This window comes from Sarcophilus harrisii, chromosome 2 (assembly GCF_902635505.1).
Source record: "Sarcophilus harrisii chromosome 2, mSarHar1.11, whole genome shotgun sequence".
Taxonomy (NCBI): Eukaryota; Metazoa; Chordata; class Mammalia; order Dasyuromorphia; family Dasyuridae; genus Sarcophilus; species Sarcophilus harrisii.
The window spans coordinates 157,468,329-157,483,816 of record NC_045427.1 but is presented as its reverse complement, the minus strand read 5'-3'; the positions used below and the strand labels follow the sequence as shown (position 1 = coordinate 157,483,816).

The following is a 15,488-nucleotide window of genomic DNA, read 5'->3' as shown; positions in this document are numbered from 1 at the left end:
AACTGTATGGACATGTATACATATATTATATTTAACTTATACTTCAACATATTTAACATGTATTGGTCAACCTCCATCTGGGGGAGAGGGTGGGAGGATGGAGGGGAAAAGTTGGAACAAAAGGTTTTGCAACTGTCTGCATATATCTTGTAAATAAAAAGCTATAATTTAAAAAAGGGGGGAAAAAAAAGAAAACTCAGAAAAAAAAAACTCTAGAAGTTCAAAAAAGAAGACAGCTGACATCCAAAGAGGAGATTCAAGAGTGTGAACGAGCAGAAGTAAGGAGTTTCTTTGTTGTAAGGGGTTAAGTATGTTCTTTTTGAAAGAATTTATCAATTCCTTGCCAAGGATTTCGATTTAGGCAGAAGTTGGAAGGCTATGGATGCTGTCCAGCAAAGCTATGGGACCTACAGTGGTCAGGCCCAGAAGGCCTGTAAGAACAATATACCTGGTCAAGATTTGTAGTTTGGAATTTCAGCTTGGAAATATGATAAGAGAATGTCAGTGGAATAACTGCACCAGAAGTGTGAACCCCCCATTTACACTGCTTCTTCACATCAGGGCCCTTCTTGGCTACACTCTGTAATTGCTCAGTCTCTCCATTGATGGTATATACGTTTTTGGGACAGTGCTGCTCTTTTTTGGTGGGGAGAAGGATATTTTATTATATGATAATCCAGAAAATATCTTTGTATTTTGACTATCAAGAGATAAATATATTGGTAGAGACTAATGAAATATAGTTTTAGAAGTATCTTCTGTGGGATGTGACCTTTGAGCACTAAGGATGCAAAAACATCTTATCTTCTTTATTTTATATTCTGTTTCTTTCTTAGATATTCTATTATATTAATCATTCTTAGATTCTATTAACATTCTTACATTTTATATTCCTTAAATTATAAACTAACATTTTATATTCCTTATGTAATATATATTCTTACCTATACTATATATCATACATAATTTAATATATTCCTTTATATTTTATATCAAGCTAATATTTATATTCTTTATTTCTCTTTCCCCATCTTACATCATTTATATAACATTATTCCCACATTAGTAGTCACCTTTGAAATCCCTAAGCCATGCTCATACATGTATGCCAGATTGAACATGGCTTGGGCACTGTGATATTTATCTACCGCAATGCTGTAATGAGTCACCGCTGTTTGATAATCTCTCTTTGTTCCATGGCCATAGTAGTGGTAATCTCCAATTTTAATTCTAGCCAATGCATTGCCTGTTAAAAATATTAAAAAGCAGAGAGAAATCATGACAATCAAAATCATTCTATTAATTTGTATCTATCTCTAATTATTTGACATATTATTTTTGCTTTAGTTTCTTAACTATAACTAGTTCAAAAAAAATCAATCATAGCATTGAATTGAGATAACTACTGGGGAATAATTATATTCTAAAATAATCTGCTGCCTTTTATTGAAAACCAGATATTATGATGTGGCACAAACAAAAATCTGTAAGTGGATAGAACACTGACTCTGGAGTCAGGAGGACCTGAATTCAAACATTTACTATCTGGGCAAATCACTTAACCTCAATTGCCTCATAAAACAAAAACAAAAACAAAACAAAACAAAGAACCTGTATAAAACTTCAAATGCTGAAGGTTGGCACTCCCTGGCAATTCATCCTGATTGTGTTTACCTCTGGCTACAAAATAAATTCTAGGGGGACATTAACCTTTCTCTTATCCATTTGAGAATTCTAAAATGGGAAGACTTATTAAAGAATATATATAGATATAAATATATATTTTGCTGGCCCTATGTTAAATGCTTTACAATTATCTCATTCATCCTTACAACAGCCCTGCCAGCTAAGTGCTATTATTATTCTCATTCTACTGATGAAGAAACTGAAATAGAGGTTAAGTGATTTTCCCAGAGACACACAACTAGTACATGTATAAGCTCAGTCTTCCTGACTCCAGGCCCAGTACTCTTTCCACTGTGCCACCTAATTGCCACAGACATGGATAAGAATTACTCAGGATGGGCATATGTACTGATTGGGATGAACATCTTTAGAGGAAGTACCCATACTGATCACATGTAGAAGGAAGATGAGAAAGTGAAAGAAGGTAAGAAGAAGGATTCCTTCCTGTTATTGTTGAATTAATTTGAATTTAACTCATTTAGCTTGCCCCTTCTGTGTATGTTTTAAGAACTGAGTGGGCTTTCTTCCTCATTCTTCCCTCTCAATACTCATACAATGAAGGCTAGTAATCCAATAGGTGTTTTTGCTCATACTATATTCATATAGCCAAAAGGTTCTTTTTTTTTGGCTATTAGCCCACTTTTATCCTAACACCTCCATGCCCTGATTCCATATTTATCAATGAGATCTAGGCTATAAAAGAAGAGTTTGTATTTTTAACTATCAAAGAAAAATGCTGACCTCAGAACTGCAAGTGAAAGGGAACAGGAGGGAATAATTTGAGGGAGAAATGGATATTAAATAAAAGAAAAAAAAGTTGAAAAAACTCACAGCCTTTTTGTTGGTTCATTAAAAAGACTCCTTTAGGACCATGCATTTGTTTTGAAAATAAAAAATTTTAATTAAAAAAAAGAAAAAAGAATTTAAGACTAACTCTTCATGTCTGAGCCATATCTGCTAATTTAAGTAATGAATGCTAAATGGTTGGGATATTCTTTTATAATTTAGGTTTTTCAAATTTTTTTTTTAAATTTTAGACCAAATCCTCTTATCTACTCTTTGCAGTTATGTTGTACAGTTGGATAGAGTGCTGGGCTTGGAGTCTGGAAGATTTGAGTTCAAATTTGATCTTAGATACCTATAGCTGTGTGACACTGGCAAGTCACTTACCCTCTGTTTGACTTGGTTTCCTTTACTGTAAAATGATATGATCATAGCACTACTTGGCGGGTCTGCATTAGATCAAATGAGACATTATTTGTACAGTTTTTATCACTGTGCCTGAAGATGAGGTCTTGGGTGCAGTTAGCAGAGAGAACGAAATGTGGATGGAATTGTTCCCTGACCAAGCAGGAAGGGCCACAAGCCTCACCTTGCTGTGTTCAGCCAAAAAAATCCAAGTTATGTTGAACCCCAGAGGTTAAATTTCCCCTACAAATCTGTCCATGATTCACGCCATCTTTGGTCAATCCCTCTTAGGGTTATTACCCACCACAGCACTCAGCCTCATGGTGTCTTTTCCTTCTGCATTCCCCATACCACATGATATCTTTCCTCTCACCCCATCATGCATTATAGTGTCTCTCCTCTTACCCCACCCTCACAGTGCCTTTCTCTTTCTTATAGCTTCCTTTTAAGTAAGCTAAAGATCTTTTTAGATTTTTTAGAATCCCTTTTAGGATTTAGCCTTCAAGCTAAGGGTATCCTCTCCCTTCTCTTGGTTAATTGTCAGTTCCACTAGAAAATTTGCCTTTTCCATCATTAATTATTAAAACTCCTTTCCTTGTTATATGCTCTCCCAATTCTGTTTCACATTTACCATTCCAGATGTCTATTATATCTCTTCATTTTTGCTGTAACTTCTTCTAAATCTACCTTTTTGCCAAAGAGAATGGCCATTGTGAATGCTTCACATGATCCAACCCCAACATTTGGCGCCTACATCAATCTCAATTTCCTGTGCTTGCCACATCACCTGGTATATAATAGGTACTTATTAAGAAGTACCTATTCCCTTTCTCCTCCTTTTCTTTAATTTAAAATCATTTAAATTTTTTGTTTTTAATGTCATTATTTTCCATAAATACATCAATAAAACAAAAGTTCCCCACTTGAAAAAAACAATTACAAGCCTTTTTTTTTTTGGTATTAACTGTACATTTTTGTGGGTGGGTGGGTAGAATTAACTTTGGTGATCTGACTCAATCATGACCAGTCCTTCTAACAAGTTCTCAGAAGAGGTGATCCACCCATGTAGTCTAAATCAAGATATGTCTTTAGTCTCTCATCAAAAGGTTTTCCCTGTTACCTTGCAGTCTAAAGCTTTGCTTAAAATCACACTGATGTAATATGAAACCCTAAAACTTTTGGTTTTGGAGGCTGCCTCAGGAAACTCCTACACCCAATCTGTCTTGATTCTGAATAGACTTCTCAGTTCATTGCTGACTGATGATCTGTGGTCAGTGATAATCAAGTTTCAGAGACCACCCTCAGTTCATCTGGAGATTACTCCCTAGTCCAACCTTGAGCTATAGAATTAGCATATCTATGGTAGAAAGTGGATAAAATAATTCTCCCTTGGTTCTGTTTCTTTACTGGATTCCCTTAGAATTCAGGCCACTTTATAATAGCATTATATTACTTTTTCTTCCCCCTGAGGCAATTGGGGTTAAGTGACTTGCCCAGGATCACATAGCTAGGAAGTGTTAAGTATCTGAGGTAAGATTTGAACTCAGATCCTCCTGACTTCAGGGCTGGTGCTCTATCCACTGTGCCATAGCTGCCTTTGTTATATTATTTTCAATAAAATTTTGCCCCTTTGACTAGGTTCAAAACCAGAAATTCTTTTGAGACATCTTGCAACACTGGTCTGGGACTTTTGGGGTCCCACCTTCCCAACCTCAACAACACCATTATAGAACTTTGGGGCTTTTTTATTTTTAAGAATCCTGTGTTAAAATGCAAATACCTTTAGAGGAGTAATACCTTGAATTTTTTCAGCTAACATTTTAATGGGGATGAACTTAGATTCTTTAAGTGAAAACTAACAAAGAAAAGCACTTTGGAATGAGGATATGGTTAGGGAGATGTGAGGCAGGAGGTGACAATGTTAAAGAGAAAACTTTCATATTTTTGCTAAGTTTCAGAGGCAGAGAATCAGGCTCTATAACTAAGATCACCTACCCCTCTGAGTAACATTTAGTCACAAACTCTTATTATGTAAGTGGAAAGCAAGTTTATGATACAAAAACTCTTCTTGGACTTCTGTTTCAGCCTAATGAAATAAGAATTCGATACTGGAACAGGAATGTGGTAGTAGGATTAGGTTCTCTGAATCACTGCCCTAAAGATATCCAGGGAGTTAATTTTTAAGGGTAACAATGGGGGACTTGTGGCTATTGGCTCTAAGGATAGTACCATGCTTTTTCTCACCCTGGGGCTGACTGCAAGCACCAGGAATAAAGTATTTGAGTGAGAGGACCTGGATTAAAATCCTGTCTATGTTACTTACTGTGAAGCCTGAGGGCAAGGCATGTTATATCTCCAGTTCAGTTTCTTCATCTATAAAACGAGAAGTCTAGAAAGAGATGAACTCTAAACATCCTTTTCAATTTTAAATTTTATAGCCCTCTAATGGTGTAGAGAAATAGAACTTCTGGGCTGGTGTTTATAAGGCTTGTCCATTCTATTGCTCTGACAAAGATGACTTCCCTTAGAAAGAGGATTTGATAATAATAAGATGGGAAACTGCTCTGGGGCAAAATAGAGTACTTTGTGGAAGAGGGGAGGGTTTGTGATTGGGTCAGTTCCCCTTTATGTCTTTATTCCCTGTGTTGTATGGGTCTCGAGGGAAGGCTTATGTGTTGGGCCAAGCTGAGAGCTTTCTGAGGTCTTGAGTCCAGAGTTCATACCATTTGTAAAATGAAAATACATCTGCCTATTTCACAGGCTTGTTGTAAGGATTAAAACAAGGAAACATCATAAAATGCTATTAACCCTAGTGTATTATATAAAAGTCCCTGATGATGATTATATTTTTATTGTTGGTAAATTTATGTCACAAACCCAATGACTTTTTTATGGCTCATTCTGAGTCCTTTTTCTAGTCTTTTCAGATATGCATGAACTAGAATCAGTAACATCTTGACACAGAGAAAAATGATGATTGGATCACAAGGGTTTTTCCAAAAGAGTTCATAGCCTAGGGGTGGTGACTGTGCTTATATGATTCAGGATCTTTCTAACAAAATGGGTCAGGGTGGGCAGTAGATTTGTTTCTTTTTCTTTTATGACTTTCTAATTCATTGGCCTGAGGGCAATTTGACAAAGTCTTGGGACAATGTTGGAATAAATATCTTTCCCTGTGGTAGCTAGCCAAAACAAGCATCATCAATTAACTATTAATTGAAAAAGTTTAATCAGTAAATTTCTTTATAATAGTTGAAACCCTAATTTTAGACTGATCCCTAGTGAGTCCCTATTATCTTTAGATACCTTATATTTAGGAGACAATTTTATCCAAGGTTCTTTACACAGTTAAAGTCATAGCTCCAGACTGACCTCCAGTCAGTCCCTATTATCTTTAATCACTTGCTCATCATGTTTAGGAGACATTAATATTTCCCAGAATTCTCAGTTCTCAGCTTTTCTTCTTATTCTGCTCTTTTATGATACTTACTTGTTGGGAATAATTGGAGTTTGTGGCAATTGAGCTGATTGATGAGGCTGAGTGATTTCTGTGTTATTTCCCCAACCCAGTGTTTGCATTTTGTGAAACACAGCCTTTTCTTTTTTTAGGAAATGTCTCCAAACTAAGCCACCCTGATGGCCTGATGCAGCATTACTATCTCAGTTGGCTCTGAGGAGCCATCAAGGTGTCCTTTTCTAGTCCTTGTATTAAGATGGGTTTAGAATTATTTTTTATACTATATTCACTTCCTGTGAAAGGAAATGATTTGATTCTAGCATGAAGCATTTTTAAGAAACCTCATTGGAAGTAAAATTGTTCTCATAGGCAATAGAGTTTCAGAAATGTGAGTGACAGAAGTGGCCGGCTTGCAGCATCACTCTACTTTAATAATATACTTCTGTGTGAATAATAGAAGTCTCTTGCTGAAAACTGCAGTGAAAAGGAGAATGGTGTCAATGGAGCCTAACCCACAATATTACTACATAAAGGGATTACTCTGGTTCTCTCTACCTCTTAGTTGTTTTTTTTTTTTTTTTTCTTTTTTTAAATGAATGATAGAATGGAAAGAGCAATGAGCTGGGATTCAGATCCTAGTATCGGTTTCTGATACTCTGAATCGGTTTCCTTTTTTTGTAAAATAGAAATAATAATACCTGCCCTTTATGCTTGGGCCTTTGTGTGAGTTAAACAGGAAAATGTCTATAAAACCAAAATCCTTAAACACTATATAAATGTCTCTTCTGATAATGATGGTCAGTATTTCTATAGCACATCTACCTTCAGAGAAAGAACTGATGGAATCTGAATGCAGATTGAAATATACTGTTTTTTAACATTTCTTTTTCTTTTTTCCCTTTTTTGTGCAACATAGCTAATATAGAAAATATGTTTTGCATGATTCCACATATATAATCTACATTAAATTTCTTGCCTTCTCAAGGGAGAGGAGAAGAGAGAAGGAGGGAATTTCAAACTCAAAACTTTAAAAAACAAATGTTAACAACTGTAGTTGCATCTAATCAGACAAAAGCATAAAATATTTATATGGAATTTTAAGGCTTACAAAGAAATATATATATATATATATATGTGTATACACGTGTGTATAATATACATATGTATGTATGTATGTATTTGAGGTAGGTGCTATTGTTGTCCCAATTTAGCAGCAGGGAAAACAGACTGAAAGAGTGTCTTGTCTAGGATAATATGGCATGTTGGAGGCAGTATTTAAATGTCTGTCTTCCTGACTGCGAAGCGTAATAGCTAGAAAAGAAATTCTTAATATTGGGTTTTCTTTATTGAACTTTGTCAGCTATCACCAGGGAAGTTTTACAAGTTGTGATAATCAGTAATATGAGATTTTATAGAAACACATGAAAATGAGTTACTTTGGCACTATTCGGTGCCAGAGAAGCTCATCACCAGAAGGCTGACCACCAAGTAACCCCTACTCTTGAAATCATTTATTAAGAAATGAAGAGAATGTGGTTTGAAAACATTGATCTTTTGCCATGTAGTCTGTGTGGTAATGAAAAGTACATAGGAACCAGAATCTCTAGGCCAGTGGTTCTCAAATCTTTGTTCTCAGTATCTTCATGTTGTTTAAAAACTATCGAGGATCTGTTCAAAGAATTTTTGTTTACATGGGTTATATTTATAGCTATTTACTATATTAGAAATAAAAAATAATTTTGAATTTGTAGACCCTCTGAAAGGGTTTCAGAGACCCCAACAATTCTTTGCACTACACTTTGAGGACCACTGCTCTAGGCTCCACATTTTTAAATTGTGTGACTGTGGGCAGATTATTTAATCTCTCTAACCCTAAATTTCTTAATCTGTGAAATGGGGATGATAATGCTACACTTTATGGTAAAGTCAACAAACATTTATTAAATTTCTACTCTATGCCAGGCACACAAATATAAGGTTTATAAAGCTATATGAATATGATTCACAATAATTCTCATTAAAGAAGTCTTTAGTCATCTAATTCATTTGAATTATATATGTCATTCATATATATATATACATAAATATACATGTATTTCTACTTATATATGTACATATGTACAAATATGCATGTACATATTTTTTTTTCACTTTTCAGCCTAATGTTTGGATGTTATGGATATTCAAAAATACCTCTGACTTTATTTAAGCTAAGACATCCTTGCAGAAATGAATTAAATTCTTGTTTGAAGTAAAGCTAACTCAATGCTGACCTTAATATCAGTAGAGCATGACATGTCACCTATTTGATATTCTCCTCCTTTCTGCCTCTACAAGCTAAGAAACTGGCTGCAGCAAATCAGACTAACAGGAATAGAAAGTCACAAATTATTTTTAACTTGGTGTCCTATACCTTGAACTGCAGCTCGGTGCCACAGAAGAAGTGCCATGGGGTACATTTGGTCTTTCTCAAGAATGGTAGCCTTTTCTGAAAAAAAGAAGATATTCCATTAGTGTGCTTCCAGGACCCCCTGTAGTCAAGTCATATTGGGTATATATATATATATGTATATATGATGAAGGAATAGTGGAGAATTTTAACTTATCTTACGAGATTCCAAAATGAATGCTGAATTGCTTTGAGCTACTTCATACCCCATTTCTGCTAGCAATGCATATTGAATAAGGGATGAATTTATATCACCGTCCTTATAGGCAAAGTATGCTGTCAGGAATTTCTCAGCCCAGCGGCCCAGTTCACAAACACCCTTGTAAAGCTGTATAAAGAGGATGAGAAATCAAACAGGTTCAAAAAGATCTTGTATTTAATTTCAAGCAAATGATGAATGACCAGTATTTTAACTCCTTCTGGTCAAGTTGTTCAGAAAGTTCGGGTTTTAAAAGCATAGTTTATATAGGAAGAAGAATTAATGCATTTTGGAAGTATAAAAATATAGCAGTTCATTTTTTTAGCTTCAACAAGGAAGCCTATGTTCACTTTGCTGACTTAAATAAGGGCTATTTTGCAAGACAAGTGCTTATCGACTTCTATTTAAAATAAATGGCCTTCCTGGACAATGCTGCTGTGTGTAAAGGAGTCCTAAAGTCCTGGATGCCCTGGAAAGAAGAGGATAAAGGGAAAATGGTCCCCCTGGGGTATAGGTGATATGACTGCCAGGGCAGCTTTCTATGGGAGGTCAACTTCAACTTTAGCTGAATAGCCCTTATGTAACCAAAAAAGGCTATCCATACATAATTCATTAGGAAGTTGGCAAAGTAACAAATCTAAAGATAGATTATTAGCTGGCAGCTTTTGAACTAAGTTTCACAGAGGCCAGATGCAACATTGGAAGTATTTATAGTGATGCAGAGGAAGTATTTGATAAATCAATGAAGGAAAATGAAATACTGAGTAGGATTTTGAAAAATACTTCCTTGATTGAGGCTTAAGAAATCAGTCCCTAAGTTGTCATCCAATCATTCAAACACTTAAGGACCCCTGAACTGTGGGAAGGAAGGAAAAGGCTCCATTGAGGGTGTGTGTATGTCTCATGTTCCTTCAAGGAGCAACTCTTCTCTCAAATGGATGTGGTCAGTAGCCTGAATGACTTGATCAAAGACTGATTAGAAATTACTTCAATGAATTTAAACGGAGACTTCAAATTTGATGGACACCAGAAGGATTCAATGGAAGGTCACAAACTCTATGAAAAACTCAATTCCAGACAGAAGGAATGAGACTGGTCTGTCTCTCTCCCATTCCCCATCTAAATTCTATCATTATTCTTCCCTTAGGGCACACATCCATGTTGTAAAGAAGAGCAAAGGATACAATAGCTGTAAAATTGAAAATACCCATAGCTCAAGAAAGCTATGGTCTCCTCATCACCATGATAAATGACTAGTACTTTAAAAAGCTCATTATTTACCTCAACTGCGGTTCTGCATGATCTCAGCACTCCAGTTCCTGAAGCATACATTTCAGCCAAATAATAAATGGCAAGGGGTTGTCCACTCTGAGATGCCAAGTAAAAATATTTGAAGGCAAGTTTATAATCCTTCCACACTCCAGAGCCAGCTGAAAATTAAAATTGATTTAAGTACCACCTTTTTTCTGTTTTTAGTTACAAACTATGAATATAAAATGCCATTTTGATGGCTATGATTTTAAATAGGATTAAAAGAATCCTTTCAGAACAAAATTGGTTCCCCACATTGCTTCTCTCCCCTGTTCCCATCTGAAAAGTGTTTGTTAAGACTTTCTTTTGAAAATCAAGTCAGAAGGGAAATCTATCCTAGAATAGTTCATAGAATTAATGAAGAACCATTGAAGACTTTTATTAAAAAAGAAAAAAAAACTATTTTTTTTCTTAATAAAGTTAATTGGCAGTGATTTTTTTCTAAGGTGATTTAAAAAAAAGACTTAAGAACACTTTTGACTTCTAGGTTTGGAACAATATTCTGGGTTCTGTTTTGGCTAGAGCAAATGGAAGAGAAAAAACATATATTAACCTTCTACTGCATGTCTGTTACTGTATCTGGTGCTGTTCTAACAAATAGTATCTCATTTTATAATCACAGTAAGCCTGTGAAGTAGGTGTTATTATTGAAGGAGTATAGCTTCTAAGGGAGGGAGTAATAAGGAAGTTCCCCCTGATCTTGGGGTGCTTCTGTTCTGAAAATCTGTCAGTGTTTCTAATTCTGGCTTTGGAATCTGGGATCCCAAGGTCCCTATCCTCCAACTTTGGAGTACAATTGTTCTGGAAATCTGTCCGTCAATGATTGTAAAAGTCCTCTGATTTAGGAATATAATAATGTTTCTCCCCTTAGATTTTAGGAGAGATATATTAGTGATCCTGAATCCCTCTCATCTAAGAATGCTATTGTTCTAACAATCTGTCAATGATTCTAAAATCTTCCAGCTTTAGGATAGTCCTACAAACATTACTGACTGTTAGATAATCTGTGGTCAGTAATAACCAAGTTCCTGAGATAATAGTGAATGGACCACCCTTCAAACCTACTTGTAATCCATAAAATTAGCAAATAAGTAACATGAAGCTCTGATCAACTTATTTCTAAAAATTTATCTCTTTTCTCTCCAGTCCTTTGCTAAATTCTTTGGCATTACAATTACAATAAACTTTGCCCCTTGACTTGGATATAGGTTCAAACCTGCAAATTCTTTTGAGACACCTCGTGGCACCAGTCTGAATCACCAACCTTTGGGGGTCCTTCCCAGTCTCAACATTTGATGGCCCCTACAAGGAGAATCTAGTCTCCCCTGGCTTGATTCCCTCCTTGTGAAGGTAGCCTCCCATCTTTTCTCCCTCAGTCCTATAGTTGGAACACCCCAAGCAATTGGGAGAAGACTTCTCTGGGCAGTCTTGAACTCCACGCTCAGCAAATTTTTAACTGGGGATGGCCAGACTTGGAAATTCTTGGGATTACCAGCAAAGTTCCTAGAGAATTTTTGCTACCTTTTTACCTTCTCTGGGACACCAGAGGAGATGAAATGCTATAGGATGGCTTTTAGCAAAATTTTATGGCTTTTGGCAAAGATGGGACTGTCCTATTACATGTCATTTTTGTCTGTGTCTGCATCTCTGTGCAGAATGTCCATGTCACATTTGTTCTGTGAGCTAGATTTTGTTGCTTGGAAAGATTTAAAATGCAACCAACAGAACAAAAACAAAAGAAAAAACTTCTATGCTGTAGTTACAATGATGAGAAGATTATGACTCCCACCTTAAAAAGGGAAAAAGCCTAATTTTTTCCTAAGGACCTCAGCTTTGACCAAGCTGGGGGCTGCAGAAATAAAGTTAGCTAATTAAAGTAAAATAGTATCTTAGCAGATTCTCAAAGTTTTGAGAGCCACGATTAAGAAGTTTGGCAATTAGTCATTTTAAGATTGTAAGAAAAATTTCTGAAACATTAGGGATAGTTCCAGAAATTTACCCTATTCTGAAAGAAAAAAAAACAACAACTAGGCAAATAGCAACTTTTTACTAACCCTTCCTTGACTTCTGTCTTGTCTGGAGTCCCCCTCTGGTCCTTTGGAAAAGCATCCCAGAAGGTTTTAAGGAACTCTCTCCACTCCGCTCCCTGGAGTCCTGAGTGTATCTCAGTTATGGAGATTGCTAACAAGATCAATGTAACCCAAATCCCTCTGTTTGCTAGTCTCCATCTCAGATCAGATTAAGAAAAGAGAATGCTAAAGTATAGGGAAACCATAGGGAATCTCAAATTCTGCCCCATCTGTACAAATAGGGGAAGCAGCAACAGCAGTGGAGACCCACACAACTTTGTCCAAACACCTCCCCAAACCAGCTTGGGGGAATGGGGATGGAATGGGGGTCAAGCTCCATGGTCAGCAATCCCTGAGCCCTGGCACCTGAAACTACCATCAAAAGGCGATCCTGGCACCAGTCACTCCAGCTTTTAGCAACTGCCTGGGAAGGATCTGGGCATCCCTGATACCACATAGAATGGCAGTGTGAGGTAAGAAAGCCAATAAGCTTCTGCATTTAGTAAACCCACCATTCTCTGTTTCAGTTGTGGATATGTATTAGCTATGTAATTTGTGACAAATTATTTTATCTTTGCTCAGTTTTCTGATTTGCAAAGAGAAATAATTATTGTTGTGAAAATCACATGATTGCAAAAGTGCTTAGAATAAAACATGCTATATTAATATTAACTGCTTTACTGGATTTAATTGCTTTATATTTGATAACTTTATATGGGTTTTTAGATGTGACCAATATACAATGACAATGTTGAAATAAATGATTTCTAATTTGTTATTTGGGACATGATAGTAAAAATAGTTTAAAGGAGCTCTAATCAAAGCCCACTAAAGCAATATGGAAATTGTAATCTATTTGCACTCACTGTTAACAGAAAATATAAGAGTTTGGGAACTTAAGTAAAACAGAAAAGCAGTTTGCTACTACTTTAAAGACTCTGGTAACAAACAGCCTGCTTTTGAGTTTATCTAGAGTCAGACTTCTGAGGGCCCTGTCAGTAAAAATTGGCTCCTTAATCCTTTTCCATGAGAAATTAATTTGCATGAATTGGAATATAACCAAATGGAAGTTCAGTTTGTCTAGAACATTTAATCAGAACTTAGGGAATTTCATTAACTAAAATTAAATCAATTTTAAAATTTGTTCTGTCTCAATTTTAAGAATTGTCTTATTTTCTCCCTAAAACAAAAGGGAAACTTATTTAAGGGAATAGAAATTATATCTAAGACTATTTGGCTATTACTTAGGAAAATTCTTAAATTGTTAACTAAGTTATTTGGAGTTATTGTCAATCATGTTAAATCTAAAATTGGTAGTCACTGTGTGTGGAACAAGAGGGATGAGGTGCAAGCCTTATTAATTCACCTCCAAAAATGAGGTGTGCAGCACCTTTTCCCCTACATAGAGTGGGAGGAATTATCAAACAGCACAGCCAATGAAAATACAAAGAATAGTTGGGGTGAGCAACAGCAAACTCAGCCCCTTCTCTAGGGCTTCTAAGATTCCCCTTAATTTGTAAGCTTGTCTGTTTTCTTGAAACCATGAGGGTAAGCAAGGTCATCAGCCCTGAGAAATGAGCCTGTTTAGGATTTATAGTTCCTAAAAAAGGAATGTGTTTATTAATAATCTATAAGCTTGTATAATGATTGATCCTATGCACCAAGACAAGTTTAAACATAGAAAACATGTTACATGAAATCATCTATGTGTCCTGGTAAACTTATAAAATAATGTATCTAGCTCTAAGCTGGGATTAGTAGAATTTGCTGTTAGAGATAAAATCTCTTGGTACTGTAATGGATATTCTTTTGAGTTTTGAATGATTGACTGAAGATTAAGTCAGTAACCCACCATTAGAGAGAAATGCCCTAAGTTATTCACAGGAATGCCTTCCTGAACTGTCCCAGGTAGATGTCTTATCTGGGAAAGAGCTGAGAGAACAACTTTAGCCTCTGCTGAAGGTGGGATCCTTCTGACTCAGTTTCCCATTTCTATTTGTACTAGCTGTACAGGTGGGTAAGGGCTCACCGTACCTATGGCTATGGGCCATGCCCAGAAATAATTGTAGGATAACTGTTCCAAAATTATTCTGGCAGATTCACTCACAAGCTTCTACACCATCTTCCTTGAAGCTTCTTCATAACCTCCCGAGAACTAACATTCTTATTGCTATAATGTCATGTTAATTATAATCATCCTTGGGGCAACTAACTAGGAAGCTACTACAGAACTTGACCTCAGCTACCATCTGTCACCTAAAGAATATGCTTTGCTTTGTAAAATGGGTTTTCCATTTTACTTCGATGTTTCTGAGAGATCTGTTAAAAGGAATGCCTTTGACTGGAACCCTCCTCAACCCGTCATCCTCTCTACCCAATTCCTACCTTTTACACATTATGGTGCTTGCACCCTAGGCCACCTGAGTGTTCCTTTCACTGTGTATAATGTCCCTGCTTCAAACACTGCTCCCACCCATTCAAGGAGACAAAATCAGGGATTTGGGGAAAATGTTCTTTGGTATTTCAGGAAAGACACAGCAATGCTAGTTCCCTGGGTTAGGATATTTAGAACATGAGAATATCCTCTTCAACCTGACTGCTACAGTCAACCAACTGGCCAATGAAACTTCAAACTCTCTCTGAGAGAGCCAAGAATTTCTGGAGTCTCTTACTAACATGGTTTTAGATAATAGGTTGGCCTTGGATTATCTCTTTGCCTCCAGTGGTGGTGTCTGTGCCCTTGCCAATACTTCTTGTGGCATGTACATCAACAACTCAGGGAAGGTTGAGCTTCATATTGGGAGGATCCTAGAGAAAGTTGGCTGGATGCAAGACATTCATGAAAGTCTCATCTCCCCTCCCCTTCCCCCCAGTTTTCCTCTGGATAGGGTTCCTGGCTATTGTTCCTACTAATCCCTATACTAACTCCACTGTTAGTTATTCTATTTTTGCTCATTTTTGGCTCCACATTTTTAACCTACTTGTGAGATTTGTTTCCTCTAGACTACAAGCTATGAACTACTGGTTTAATCTGAGTATTATGGGCTGATTCTGACACTCAACATCCCCTAGATGTTGCTGCCACCATCTTCAAGTCGCATGTCTCCCCTCCTCAGTCTGGACCCCACT

The 15,488-nt window shown here is 36.4% G+C and overlaps 1 protein-coding gene across 1 annotated transcript in view; it reads right to left on the bottom strand.

The window, feature by feature from the left end:
* SEL1L2 (SEL1L2 adaptor subunit of ERAD E3 ligase) overlaps positions 1–15,488 on the bottom strand; it is a 160,507-nt gene that overhangs the window by 16,613 nt on the left and 128,406 nt on the right. Inside the window, exons 15-18 of the mRNA XM_023494876.2 lie at positions 10,261–10,409; positions 8,943–9,108; positions 8,745–8,819; positions 1,074–1,246 (exon numbers count right to left, since the gene is read on the bottom strand). Coding sequence (XP_023350644.1) covers positions 1,074–1,246; positions 8,745–8,819; positions 8,943–9,108; positions 10,261–10,409 — 563 coding nt within the window. The remainder of the gene's footprint in view (positions 1–1,073; positions 1,247–8,744; positions 8,820–8,942; positions 9,109–10,260; positions 10,410–15,488) is intronic.